Here is a 13,689-nt window from a genome sequence, read left to right on the forward strand (position 1 = left end):
GTGGACAGATAGATTTGAGTGTCATCAGCTTACAGATGGTACTGTAAGCCAAAGGAGGATATGAGACTACCGAGAGAGGAGGTGTTCAGAGAAAAGCGAACTGGTACAGGGGGTGACCCTTGGGGAACTCCAACAGGGAGGAGAGTGGGTGAGGAGGAGTTACTATTGAAAGAAACCTAAAAGGAGCGGTCAGAGAGATAGGAAGCAAACCAAGAGAGAGCAGTGTCACTAACACCAATGGAGCTAAATAGATACTAAAAGCAGAATTTCATTATGAAAAAAAAACTCTTTATTTCCCCTCTGAATAGCTGTTTAAAATATGACTTCAAAGGAAAGTAGGCAGATGCTAAGATAGAATTGCCTTTTTTACACCAGAAATGACTGCTGCTCATTAGGTTTAATAGACTGCCTTATGACTATTAACAACATAGAAATTAAGTACATAAGCCATTTTGATAAATATGACATCTATTTTGTACACAGATATCTGTGAGGTTAATGCAAATACTAAAATCAGCACAACTGAGAACAATACTATACTGCATATTTAAGCTAGCAAAGCTGATACAAATCTTTTGATTAATACTGCTCGCTTTAGTTTAACTGCACTGGAGTCTCAGTGTGATGCTAAGAAGTTACCAAGTAGACAGTATACACTCAAAGGTCTTTCCCTACTGGCTTTACTGACTGGCTTCATCTTGAAATCTTTTGAGGGCTTATTTAGTGTTGGATGTGGGATTTCTGGAATCTAATTGGCTGATCAAAGCTAGAATAAATAAACTTTGTTTTACAGTTAAAAAAAACAAATATATATGTAAATATTCTGCTATACTGCTGAAAGTTTAACTACAAAAACTAATAACAACAATCTCTTTTGCTCAATGTGTGCAACATGGACATGAAATGCCATGTATGGGATACTTTAAAAGGGATTGCTGATAACAGTTATCAGTTGTAGCCATAGATCTGATATTGGTTTAAAATGGGATGCAGTAAATGTGTCATGTATGGTTATACTTTGTTATGCAACATAGAATTATTAAATATCAATCACAAGTGATTTTGCCTAACACAAAGAAATCATTTCATGTTACCATGCACTTGGAGTTACTAGCACCAAAACCCGTACATCAGTGTTTTAAAATGTCAGCCCCCTGTTAACGTCAGTGATTACCATTTGATCACCAGCTAAGGTCAGTTTATGTCAGCTACCCTTGACATGTGCACATTTATTTGTGACATTTTGCAGACTATTTATGCTTTATCAATCTGTTTTGGTTCTAAAATCTTAACATTTGCACAGATCTAGATTGTAAGCTTTTTGGGGCAGGGTCCTCTCCTCCTCCTGTGTCACTGCCTGTATCTGACTGTCATTTGCAACCCCTATTTATTGTACAGTGCTGCATATTATGTTGGCGCTATATAAATGCTGTTTATTATTATTATTATTAATAATAATAATAATAATATTAATAATAGATCTGCCTAATATGCCATTTGTTGTCTACATAAACTCTAAATGGTCTGCTTAAAAATTTATACAATCTGATAATAACAAAGCATTGTCTGCTGGAGGCTTAATTAATGCCATTAAAATCAAATAGACCTAAGAATGAAAACAAATGGACCCCAACACAGAATGTGGGCCGTCAGGTTCTTTCCATAGATCCTAGAATGTTAACAACAGTTATGATGTATTTACTTCAATACACAAGATTACTCTGGAGAAAATATAACTAGGCTACTACACTTGCCATTAATTTATAATCTGTGACATACAGTGTACAAATACCAGGATTTGTTGCAACAGCTGGAAAATAAAGACCAAATAAAGTTAAATGTTTATCAAATAAAAAAATCATGCAAATATACAACTCACACGATAATGAATAAAATCAAGAAAAGGCTCAGGTAAGTTTACACTTTAATCTTGCCTTTGTGAAACCGAAGCACTTACCATCTGAATGAACAAACCATCTTTTCTAACTAAGCCTATATGAAGGTTAATACCTTTAGTAGTTCTTCCTGTACAGTGAAATTCTCATATTCTCCACTGCTCAGCTCTGGTGCATTAAGAAGTAGCTCAGTATCAGCTATGGAAAGCAGGACTTTGTTTATTTCAACCAGGTAATCCGAGGGAAGGAATGAAGGCATGAATCCAATAGAGGTAACGCTTACATCCAGAGGAGGTTCAGTGTCATCCTACAGACAGATTCAGGTAATAATTTAGGTTGTGATTTACAGTAACAAAAGTTTGATAAATAAAATACAAAAGACATTTAACATATTTTTAATTAACAGCTAATGAGGATTTGAAGTCAAGAATAGTAAGCAGGATATGCATTGATTTAGTTATGAAATATAGGTAGATACAGGTTCTTATAGGTTGACTTCAGACCTAGTTATACCATATGAAAAACACTTACCTAAATCTTTTAACTAATTTTTGTGATGAGGGTGGCATAGGCAATCAGTATTCCAAAAATTTACAACCTATCAGCCCTGAAGTGAAGGCCCACTATGGCTGTGTTCAATTTTCAATTTTCCCCCTGGATTCTCAACAACATTCAACTCAGAATCCTTGTGCTGGAAAAACATACTGTGGGGGCAAGAGTTGTGTTCTCTCTCTCTATTTTGGCATTAAATACACTACATCGAATTAAACAATAGGAATACATTTTGAACACATATGCACCAAAGAATATTATTATATGTCAATATGAGGTAGTGTTCAGTATGTTTGCAGTCATGACATTTTTGAAAACTATTTATTAAAGTAAAACTAAATCCCTTAAAATAACCAATCAAATGTAATAATTTGACCACAATAAACTAAATTTTAACCTTGAAATTCCTTGTTAAGTTTGTCTATGAAATCTAAAACTTCCCAACTTGGGAACTTTGCCATTGCTTTACTCTACACCTATTAAGAGTATGTGGCTTTATGTAATCAAAGTAACAGACAGATTTAATTTGGTAAACAAAAAATATTTCCAAATAACTCACTACCTTGCTAGATGGATAGACAATATATGTACAGGTGCAGTGATAATACAAGTCCAATTATACTCACCAGGGTAGAATGTTGTGCTCCTAGATACAGGGCAAACTGTTCCTCAATGTCTTGAAAACGCTGCTCCAATTTCCCGCCATCAATTTCTGCTTGAGAACCCTGCTGAAGGACACTGCTCTTTTTCTGAAGTGCAATAAACTCTTCTCGATGTTCCTCTACTTCTTTGAGCAACTCCTGTGATAGAGAATCAAGTTTTTCCAATGTATACCATTAAATGTAAGTGGATACTCTAATAGTGAGCAGATTAATGACAGAATCAGTCAATTTTTAGAAATAAAAACAGTTCAGTAAAGTAAAGATCATACTACACTATGATATCCTAGGCAATGCAGCCAAATCTGAGGTCAGTTTTATGGAGCCACCGGCCAATCAGCATTCAATGTGCAGGGTCAGATTGGGTCAACGAGCTGCGTAGCAGGCTTTTTCATGTAGTTCCCACCTTGGCTGTCAGGTGGTGGCCAAGTATCACTAAAAAGGTTTTATGGAGTGCAGGCGTTTGTGAGAAGTGTACATTCCCCTGATGTAGTGGGCAGAGAAATTAGGTAGCCACCTCACAATGTGGTAAATAAACTGCTACCACAGGCCACTGACATTTTACTTGAGCCATGGGCCATGAGAAAAGAGTCAGGTGAGATCAGGGGGACCTGGGTCCCAAATACAGGGATTAGGCATATTTTATAACTCATGTATAGAGTTTAGGCAGAGGGAGTTTAGATGTAGAGATCAGGTGGACCTGGGGGATTAGACACACAAAACAGGTGTAATAAAATCACAAGCAGAAAGATCAGATGGTGTTTAGAGCACAGGTGTAGAGATCAGGCAGACTTTAGAAAGCAGCAGCAGCAGAGATCAGGTAAACTTTAGAGCACAGGAGCAGACATCAGGTAGACTTTAGAGACCAAGGAGAATAACTCTGCAGTCCAACAGAAAATGTATGCCTTTCAAATATAGATAGACAATCAAAAGACTATATCAATAAATAAAGATAGACATCAAGACTAGATCACCTGAAGCTTCTTGTCATCCTCTGCATCCTGAAGGCCAGACAGACGATGCTCAGTCTCATTCATCCAGGAGAAGAAGCGATTTTCCTGTTCATTTTCAACAGAGATTGGGGACGGCTTACTTTCTTGTCTTCTCCTAACTGTTTGTAGTTCCTGAGTAACATCAAACATTGAGATTTTAGGACATGCCTAAAGGTATTTATACAAATGCAACCAATAATTTGCATTTGTGAGCTTAGATACTAATGTTGAATGGGAAAAAGGCATTCCAATTCATCAAATGGTTTCAATAGGCTGGAGGTCAGGGTTCTGTATGCACATGATTTTGTACTGCTGGACTCCTTCATTTAAGGAACTATCTGTATACCTTTGGCCTATAAAGTATATTCCTTATATCTCAAATGTATTGTTCTTCTATTATATTTTAAGCATATTTAAACACAAAAACATATACCAATTTAGATAAGCCAGTTAATTAGAAATTTAGATCTAAAACATTCTATCTTTATGAATATTCACATTAGACACATTAGCTGTAAAAAAAAAACGTAAAATAAAACAAATAAAAAACTTGATTATGATAGGCACTAAAACTGGGATTTGGAAACCAAAACAAAGAATGAAACAGAAGAACGTTCGATTCCCACCTTGACACTATTGTATCTTGTCTGTAAAAGCAATAGCTCCAGTCGGATTTTCTCCCTCTGAATATTATCCATTGGCTGTTGCAGAAGCAGTTCTCCTCTAAGTAGAATGTCTTCAATACAAGTCTTTTTGTCATCAATCTAAAAAAATAAAATAGTTTAGTAATTAATTCTGTTTTCTTTATAAAAATGTATTATTTTCTACTAAAAAGTGTACAAGAGCTTTAGATTGTCTGTGGACAAGACACTTTATTGGATACCACCCATACATTCGCTAACATTTGCAACCTATTCTAATGCTGTAACCTATGTAAAAGGCTACACTGCAGGTGTACAGTGTAGTGGTTGATATCGCAAATGAAAGTGTACAACATGCCCCTAAGAGTGAGTGTAGAGTGTTTACTATAGGTGTTTTGATACATCACTTTTCTCTGCAATGAGATACAAGTACAATTTTAGGAATGTTCTACAACATGAGTTGAGTTAAGACCTGTCTTCCTCTAAAGGGATGCAAATACTTCATTAAAACTGAAATTTGCTTAGATGGTTATAATCATACAGGCTCTCCCCTTCAGTAATAAGTCTTTAAAATGACATGGTCAGGTGTCGAGATGTCAAAATGCTTTTAAGTGTACAAAAATAGTTCCTGCCTGATTTTTAGTACATTTCAATGCAATACACTAAACATTCGTATATGTGCATTACATTGAGACTAAGCATATACATTGCAGCACACTGTAGATGCTGGTTGAAGTGTAATAACTTTTTTTAAACCAAAAAATATATGAATATATGAAAAAGTTTGCTAAACACTTGCAATATACAGATCACCTAGAGGAAATTTTATTTTTTGGAATAGCAAGGATGAAGTTGGCAGTTTAAAAGTAAAAAAGGTAGATTTAATATCTGACTGCCCAGAAACCCAAAGGTTATAGTCTGACTGAATTATCCAGAAGTTGGATTGCCCTAAGGATACTCCATCGCTAACTCAAATAACTCAAAAAAATTAAAGGTAAGAGCACAGAAATGTATTTTCAGTTATATTTTTCCCTTTTTTTTGTTTGCTGTATTTATTAGTTGCCATGCAATCTCTTAAAAACTACAACACATATATACATATACTGAAAGTTGATGACATTTCCAGAAGGAGATCAGGAACAGACAGCAAGATTTTGACTGCAAGATTGCAGAAGCGTCTCTGCAATTAGCATTTTTCACTTGAATTGGAACAGCGAATATAAGACAAGATGAGAGGCTGAGGGTTGGGAAGATCCCCATATTTTAAGTTAGAATGTTAGGAAGCCATAATACAGCAAATTTAGCAAAATTTAAATGTTACATTTATATAATATATCATTTTTTTTAAAGACCTCACCAATAGATTGCCTACAATCATGTTGCTAAAGAATGTTGACTGGAAATTCTACAAATCTTCACACAACTCCAACAAAAGTAGCCCACATATGGTTGATCTTACACCAATACACTGTCCTTCAGGAAAAATGACAGCAAGTACCACAGTCAAGTGGTAGCCTGTGGGGGTGCCAAAATTTCCAGCAGTCAGTGTTAATCACCCTGCAGAGAAATTTTGTGCTGCATGCAGAAATTAGCTTAATCTGTTTATTGTCTTTGTTCTTACCTTTTCATTCTCTGCAGGTGACTGTAGACATCTTTCCAAAACTTTTTGGACAACAAGAAGCTCAGACTCAAAGACTTCAAGTTCGGCAGCTGTGGTTTCAGTGGGTACAGATTCTTTTGCTGGACTTTGCTCTGGGCCTTCATGACTCACAATCATCTGGATAGGATAAATGACATTAAACAAAAGCGTACTTCACACACAAATGCGTATTTATATAAACCCATAAAGACTGTTTTAGTGAAACCCGCCCCAGACTGCTTTACCAATTTTATCAACTGACTGACCCTGTTCATGTTTATTCCACTAAGGGCTTCATGTCTCAAATCATTAGTAAAAAAAAAAAACAAAATCACTAGTTACACATTAGACATTTAGCTACAGCTAGGCATGCAAAAAAAGAATTACTTAATGGAAATATTCAGGTTTAAAAAAAAAAAAAGTAAAGTGTATTTCTTCTATTCTACCAAGCTAGCTTACACTACACATTCCAACATATATTGTCTGACACTCTCATAAAAAAGTAACTATAACTTTGTAATATGTAAGATGAAGCACGCAACAGAGGCCCATTTTCATAGGTTTCACAAGTGGTTAAGCATTTATAGCGTAGGTAACATCACAATGAGTTTGGTCAGTTTTACATCAAGCTGTGTGTAGGCTAAACATCTGAAAGTTTGCTTGAACTTTCAAGACATTAAGGCTCTCGAAATATATAAGCACTGCAAAAGAGCTCAGTAATGGAAAGTTTCTCCTACAGAATTTTAAACTTTTAAAAAGTTCTAGTTATCAAGAGCTTTGGGACCAGACATGATATAAGCTGGCGCTCTCAAATAATCAAAATATTTCTTTTTTGAAAACCAGAAAGGCAGCATAGCTCTAAAATGAAGTGGATTGTTTGAAAGAAGAGTATGTTAGAAAAACTTCAGTTTTATATTTTTTTGCAATTTAACCTGTAAAAAACATCAAGAAGACTTCCAGATGCATCACAAAGTTGTAGAACAAAATTAGGTAAGGATTAAAGATAGCGGTTTTCTATATTTGCTAAGCAGTACAGGAAGTTGTTTGTACCTATTGCTTGTTGCTCATTTTTCTCATTCACGACTGTTTTGTAGATTACATGTGGCTTTTCTGGGCCATATGCACATTTGTTCTTACTAGTCCACTCCATTCACGTTTATGTGAATGTAACACTTTACTAAAGCAGGTCTAATGTGGGTCAAGTAAGTAGGTTAAAGGGGTGCAGGCTAAATGCACCTGTCAATAGATATGATAAAATATCAAAAGTCTCTTGACACCATATTTTGAGTTTAACCATTGGATCTTTCACTAGAATATGATAATTGTAACTGGGAATTTACTTAAGATTCAGAAAAGTGAACACATACTGTAATTTGCACCTACTAGCAGCTTCTATATCACAAAATTGACAGATGGAGTTGTTGTGTAAGTAAAGGAGCTTTAGAAGCTGCTACTGTCACAGCATGGATACAATTGTTCCTAATTTAAATCATACCTCTTTCTTGTAAATCATACATTTTTATGGAACTCACATCTCTAATGTCAAGAAGTGTGAGTTACCATCATCCCATCAACTGACTAGCTGTAAACTGCCACAGTGTTATCCATTCCGGATCCACTGAACCATGAGGAAAGGAAAATGTTAAGATTTTCTTTACATGCTAGACCCCAAAAGCTGTATTTATTTTCTAAAATCTTATAATTTTAAGCTAATGCTTTCTGATGTGTTAGTAGATAATAGTACTTCTCTAATGTAATCTTTATACAAAAACTGTAATAAAAATTCTTTCAGTTTACATTATCAAACATCCGTTCACACTATTTTGAGCTCATCATTTAACATTTTCTCAAACCACCAATGTACACAAAAAAATTTTAAATACATAAACTGTAATAAGTTCCACTTTAACACCTTTAAGAACTGTGTTTTTGCTTTTTGTTTCTCTAACGTACACACACACAAGTAAAATATGCCAGCAATACCACTAATTATTCTGTGCCCTTACATACATTTTCCAGTTTACAATAAAAAGAGAACATTCTGTCCTTTGTGGTCACTGGCATGGGTTATTGTTACCTTAGCAGCCTTAATGTGCTGAGAGACTTTCTCAAAGTTGCGGTTCAGTTCAGCCAGCTTTGGTTCTACCAGTTCACGACAAGAATTACCACGGCTATTTATAAGAATTATGGCCTGGTCACGAACATTATCTACTCTGAGACTGACATCATCAAGCTCTGAAAGCAGGCGCTGAAATCAGATAATAGAAATGATAATTATCTATATATTCTGGGACACACTTATGGATGCATGGTGCATTAAGGTCAGTTAGAAAACAGAGATATTTAAATAAATGTCGGCTGGGTTTACCATCTAATACTGTTTGTTTAGTAGACATATTATTGCATATTATGCTAAACAGTCATAACATTGAATATTAAGAATTTAGGAAATGTAGTAAATTGCAATTGCAGAAATGTCAATATTGACTGTTTCGTTTATACTAGATTTTATAATATACCTTTAGTATTTTAATTTTCATTCATGCAAGAATGAAAATGGCATCATGGTACAGTACTCTTGTTTAGAACACTCCGTTATAGCATTAGACACTGTCTTTTAAAATAATATAGTGTCATTGATACCCATAGTTTCAGCAAAAGTACAAAGTTGTATTTATTCTGATGATTTTGCTGTTTACACAAGCTGCAGTCCAAGTTTTTTCAGCCCGCTTTATCCAATAAAAGATGCTTTCTGGTTAAAACAGAAATACTGAAAAAGTTAGTTCTGGCATAAAAGAAGTCATCCTGTGCTGTGTCAATGGCCAAAAGACAGGGCAAACTAAAAAGCATTATACATGCAGGGCATTCAGGATTTAGTGTCAGGAAAACATTACCTTCACAGTTTCTTCTTTTTTGATCGCTGGCTTTTTCTCAATCTCATCAAGAAGGGCTTCCGCTTGGTAGAGCCAAGTGCTTATGTGAGCAACATTCTCGTCGAAAATCTCCATCTGACTCTGGTGATTCTAACAAAACACAAAGATGGGACATTGGCAGAAGGTATTTAAGTCAACGACCATTAATAAGTGGTAATTTACAGTGCTGGCACTGAATAGCAACATTGGAGGATGGTGTAGAATTCAGGGCACAAAATGCAGGAAAACCCTATATTAACCTCCCTAGCGGTACATTTCTGTCTGGATTTATATGTCTAAACGTGGTACATTGTTTTTCATGGAAAATTATTTTACAGTATAATATGTATGAATATAATAAAGTTCGAAACACAAAATCATGTAAAATTAAAAAAAATTTAACAAAATAAAAATATATATATACATAACTTAAAATAAAAACATATATTATACTCATACTATTATATATACTGTAAAATAAATGTTCTTGAAAACAATGTACTGCTTTTACAGATATAAATCCAATGTATTTCATTTCAACACAGGTATTTTTGTATTGAATGCAATACAAATAGATTTTGAATTTCTCGCCCCGCCGCACCGGCAACGTACACACGCACCAACGTAACCGGCAAATACGGTTTTCTGCATGTAGGTTTACCTACCTCGAGTGTGACTCGGGGTTACCGCTTTCAGCAACTTTTTTCCACCCCGAGTCACACTCGGGGTTACCGCTAGGGAAGTTAAAGCAACCAGTCAGCTAAAATGAATTGAATTGACTCTTTATGAAAACATCATAACTAGGATCATGGTAAAAAGTAAACACATCCCATGGAAATAAAGGTGATATACCGGAACAAATGACACTAAAACATAAAAAAACGTAAATTAAATGAACAAAACTGTACATTTGTACAGTGGAAAAGGCAAATGAGCCTATGTTTACCACCACTAGAAGTGTGAAATTAGAACCAGGGGTTCCACTTTAGGTGCCATGATCAGGACCTTCTTAGGGAGTCTGCAGGTGGACTATTTTAGATACAACTCAATTATTGAGAGTCAACTGTTCTCATTTTTTTGGCATGTATCTCATTTGTCAAGTGAAAAAAAGACCTCTAAGGCCATCCAAAAGAAGTCCAAAAAGCATTGGAGTCTGGCTAGGGATTTAAGGTCAACACATTATAAATTAGTTACTTTACTGCGAGGAAAATAACCTTAAATTTGAGTAAGGCTTATATGACTGCTAATTTGTCTAGAACTGGCCGGCCCCGCAAATTCAGCTCAAAAGCTGACAGTTTGATGCTTAAATAAGTCCCCAAGATCTGGAAGTAACTCCTGCAACAGTTGATGTCAAACTGCATGCACTTACAATCAGAAAGAGACTGTGCCAATTTACCATGCAGAGGAGGTGTGTTAGGAAAAGATTTTGCTTTATATGTTCAAGATACACTTTGTTATTGAACATATAGGCAAAGACCTGCTGAAACATGATGAAATGTGCTGTGGACTGAAGAACCAAAAGTATAACAGTTTTGCCACAATAAAAGCATAAATGTTTGACACAAACTGAAGACAGTACTTTAGGTGAAAAAAAACGAGAAGTATGGGTGTTAAAATGTTACAGGGTTTTTTCTGTTTCAAGGTTTACGCAGCTTGCAATTAGTAAGTCAACTATGAATTCTGCATCACTTTTAAATGCTCTTGATGAGAATGTAAAGGAATCAGTTTGAAAGTTAGATCATAAATTGATCTTTTATCAAGACAATGATCCGAAGAACTATCAAGTCCACCAAGGAATTGATTAAAAGGAAGAAGTGAAGAGCTATCAACTGCCTTAGTTAAAGCCCTGATTTGAATCCCATTAAAATGTTGCAGAGGCATCTAAAATTAATAGTGAAGTCAAGTAAATTCATCTTGTAAATGAAGGAATTTTACACACAGAAGTCATCAAACTGTTACGAGACCGGTGGAGAAAAAGCCAAGAAGATGTGATTTCTGATAAACAGGTCAAAAGCAACCTCTGAGGTCAAAGATGTACTTATTTTTTCCAGCAAACCATTATATCTATTTATATTTTTTTTAAATAAATAAAACCGTGGATTTTTTTATTCCGGCATATCACTTTGGTATAGACTGAATAGTTCAAATATGCTGCAAAAATTAGAAATTCTGTATACTTACTGTTCCACATGGCTGTATAAATATCAAACATTAGTTTAATTAAGCAAAAATGTAAATACATAAAATACTAACTTACAAGACTTTTACACTGAGCAAACAATACAAGTAGCATCTTGCAAAGAGAATAAGCAGCAGTGAAACAAAGCATAATGCTTCTCTATAGAAATGTTTTTTACAAGAAACCTAAAAGTAAGGTTTCACATGTGTACAAACATTTGCAGAAAGTCAAATCTGGATGCTGTCAGATATATTATTACACCAGGAACATGAATGTACATTGAACACAACAGGAAAGACTCTCCAATATAAGGTGATTAGACCCAGTGCTTTAGCGTTGCTGCTCACTTACCAGCAGAGTATTGCACCAATCCTCTGTCCAGGTACGTACTCTGCTCCAGCCAGCATTTAGAACACACAGCTTTTCTTCCAAGATGATTTCGCTTCCATCTACTAGGCACTGCAGAGATGCACTACTTTCCGTCACGCTGTTCAAATCAGCTTTCCTTCTCTCCAGCTCCTTCAGTACATTCTACAAAAGAAGCAGGCCTGATTATTCCGAGCACGCTGGCAAACCCTTCAAACTCGTTCTTTTTTTCACACTGCTCAAAAGCACAAGGAATTCACTATTTAATCACCTAATACCTAACTCCAACCATAAAGTACTTAGGTACTTTGAAACTTACAGCACCTAATACTAACCTACAGCATATAAAATCTATAGTGGAACAGACAAAGCATAAAAATAAACAGCAAACATGGTACATTTATTGAAGAAACATACTTGATTCAACATTTAATCTATTTACCTATGTCATCACACACACATATACAATACTTTATCTTAAATTACATGAACATCCTGTTCACTAGTCCACCTGTCCACTAGTTAACCTGGCATGACAGAGCCTTCCCGGAAGTATAAGAGACTTCTAGTAACCTTTTAAAAAAAGGGACAGTTCAAAATGTTGTATTTTCTGTCACTTTTCATTGGCACAATTCCTAACATAAGGCAAAAAGAGACAAATAATTCCCTAGAGTGGATGGAGAATGCATTAAAAACCCAACAGAGGTTCTACTCCCTTCCCTGCTCTATCTATAACTAAAATAAGATTGATATATTAGATACACCGATGGCCTCTAGGAGTAAATTTTCAAGGAAGCAGCATGGTAAAGTTACACAACTGATCTCTCTCTCATTTTTGAATTATTATCCAATTAACAAATGACTGGCCCTCCTGGTGAAACATCATATTTTTCTTAATATTAATATTTCTGCAAGAAGAAAATCATTCTAAAGTACAGAAATTCTACCATCAACAAAGTTGAGTAAAGAGTAAAGAAAAAACATTAATATAAACACATTCAGTAAATATCCATCAACAGAATTTATGCAGCATGCAATTTGCAATTTAAAGCGATTAAAGATTCATTATCCAAAAGTAATTTGCATCCTGGTGCAGCTAAGCCACAAGTGAGTTATAATTAAGTCATTTAATAAGTCAGGCACAATTTGTTTTTGCTGTGTACTCATAATTCAGAAAGAAATCTCAGCCCAATTAATGCTGATGCAATGGTAAGCTGCGTTCCTTTTTTTCTTTATTTGAGGAAAAGATCGGAGCATGTATGATAAAATAAAGTGCGGCGTAATGAAAATAACTGGTTTATGGCTGCACCCCACAGTGTTTGACTTTGAAATTATAGTCTATAGTGACTATAGAAGACACAAAAAACTTAATAAAAGTGAGGCAACAGGTTTCAGCTTCACTTGTGACAAAAGGGTCATAATATGAAAATACATTTTTCTGTGCACCTAAAATAATATTCATAACATCAAACAGATTATTATATATGCTGTTTTGTTCTTTTCTGTTATGGCTTGTATGTATCAGTTTACAAAAGTTTACTTGCCACTTATAGTTAGGCCTATAAATATTTGGACAGAGACAACTTTTTTTCTAATTTTGGTTCTGTACATTACCACAATTAATTTTAAATGAAACAACTCAGATGCAGTTGAACTTCAGACTTTTAGCTTTAATTCAGTGGGTTCAACAAAAAGATTGCATAAAAATGTGAGGAACTAAAGCCTTTTTTTTACACAATCACTTCATTTCAGAGGCTCAAAAGTAATTGGACAATTCACTCAAATTTCATGGGCTGGTGTGGGCAATTCCCTCAATATGTCATTATCAATTAAGCATGTAAAAAGCCTAGAGTT

The 13,689-nt window shown here is 35.0% G+C and overlaps 1 protein-coding gene across 1 annotated transcript in view; it reads right to left on the bottom strand.

Moving 5' to 3' along the window:
* Window positions 1-13,689, bottom strand: part of UTRN (utrophin) — a 393,317-nt gene that overhangs the window by 256,281 nt on the left and 123,347 nt on the right. Inside the window, exons 35-42 of the mRNA XM_072410243.1 lie at window positions 11,821-12,000; window positions 9,273-9,401; window positions 8,456-8,626; window positions 6,361-6,516; window positions 4,725-4,862; window positions 4,081-4,230; window positions 3,074-3,247; window positions 2,011-2,202 (exon numbers count right to left, since the gene is read on the bottom strand). Of these exons, the coding sequence (XP_072266344.1) occupies window positions 2,011-2,202; window positions 3,074-3,247; window positions 4,081-4,230; window positions 4,725-4,862; window positions 6,361-6,516; window positions 8,456-8,626; window positions 9,273-9,401; window positions 11,821-12,000 (1,290 nt within the window). The remainder of the gene's footprint in view (window positions 1-2,010; window positions 2,203-3,073; window positions 3,248-4,080; window positions 4,231-4,724; window positions 4,863-6,360; window positions 6,517-8,455; window positions 8,627-9,272; window positions 9,402-11,820; window positions 12,001-13,689) is intronic.

Source organism: Pyxicephalus adspersus, chromosome 4 (genome assembly GCF_032062135.1).
Source record: "Pyxicephalus adspersus chromosome 4, UCB_Pads_2.0, whole genome shotgun sequence".
Taxonomy (NCBI): Eukaryota; Metazoa; Chordata; class Amphibia; order Anura; family Pyxicephalidae; genus Pyxicephalus; species Pyxicephalus adspersus.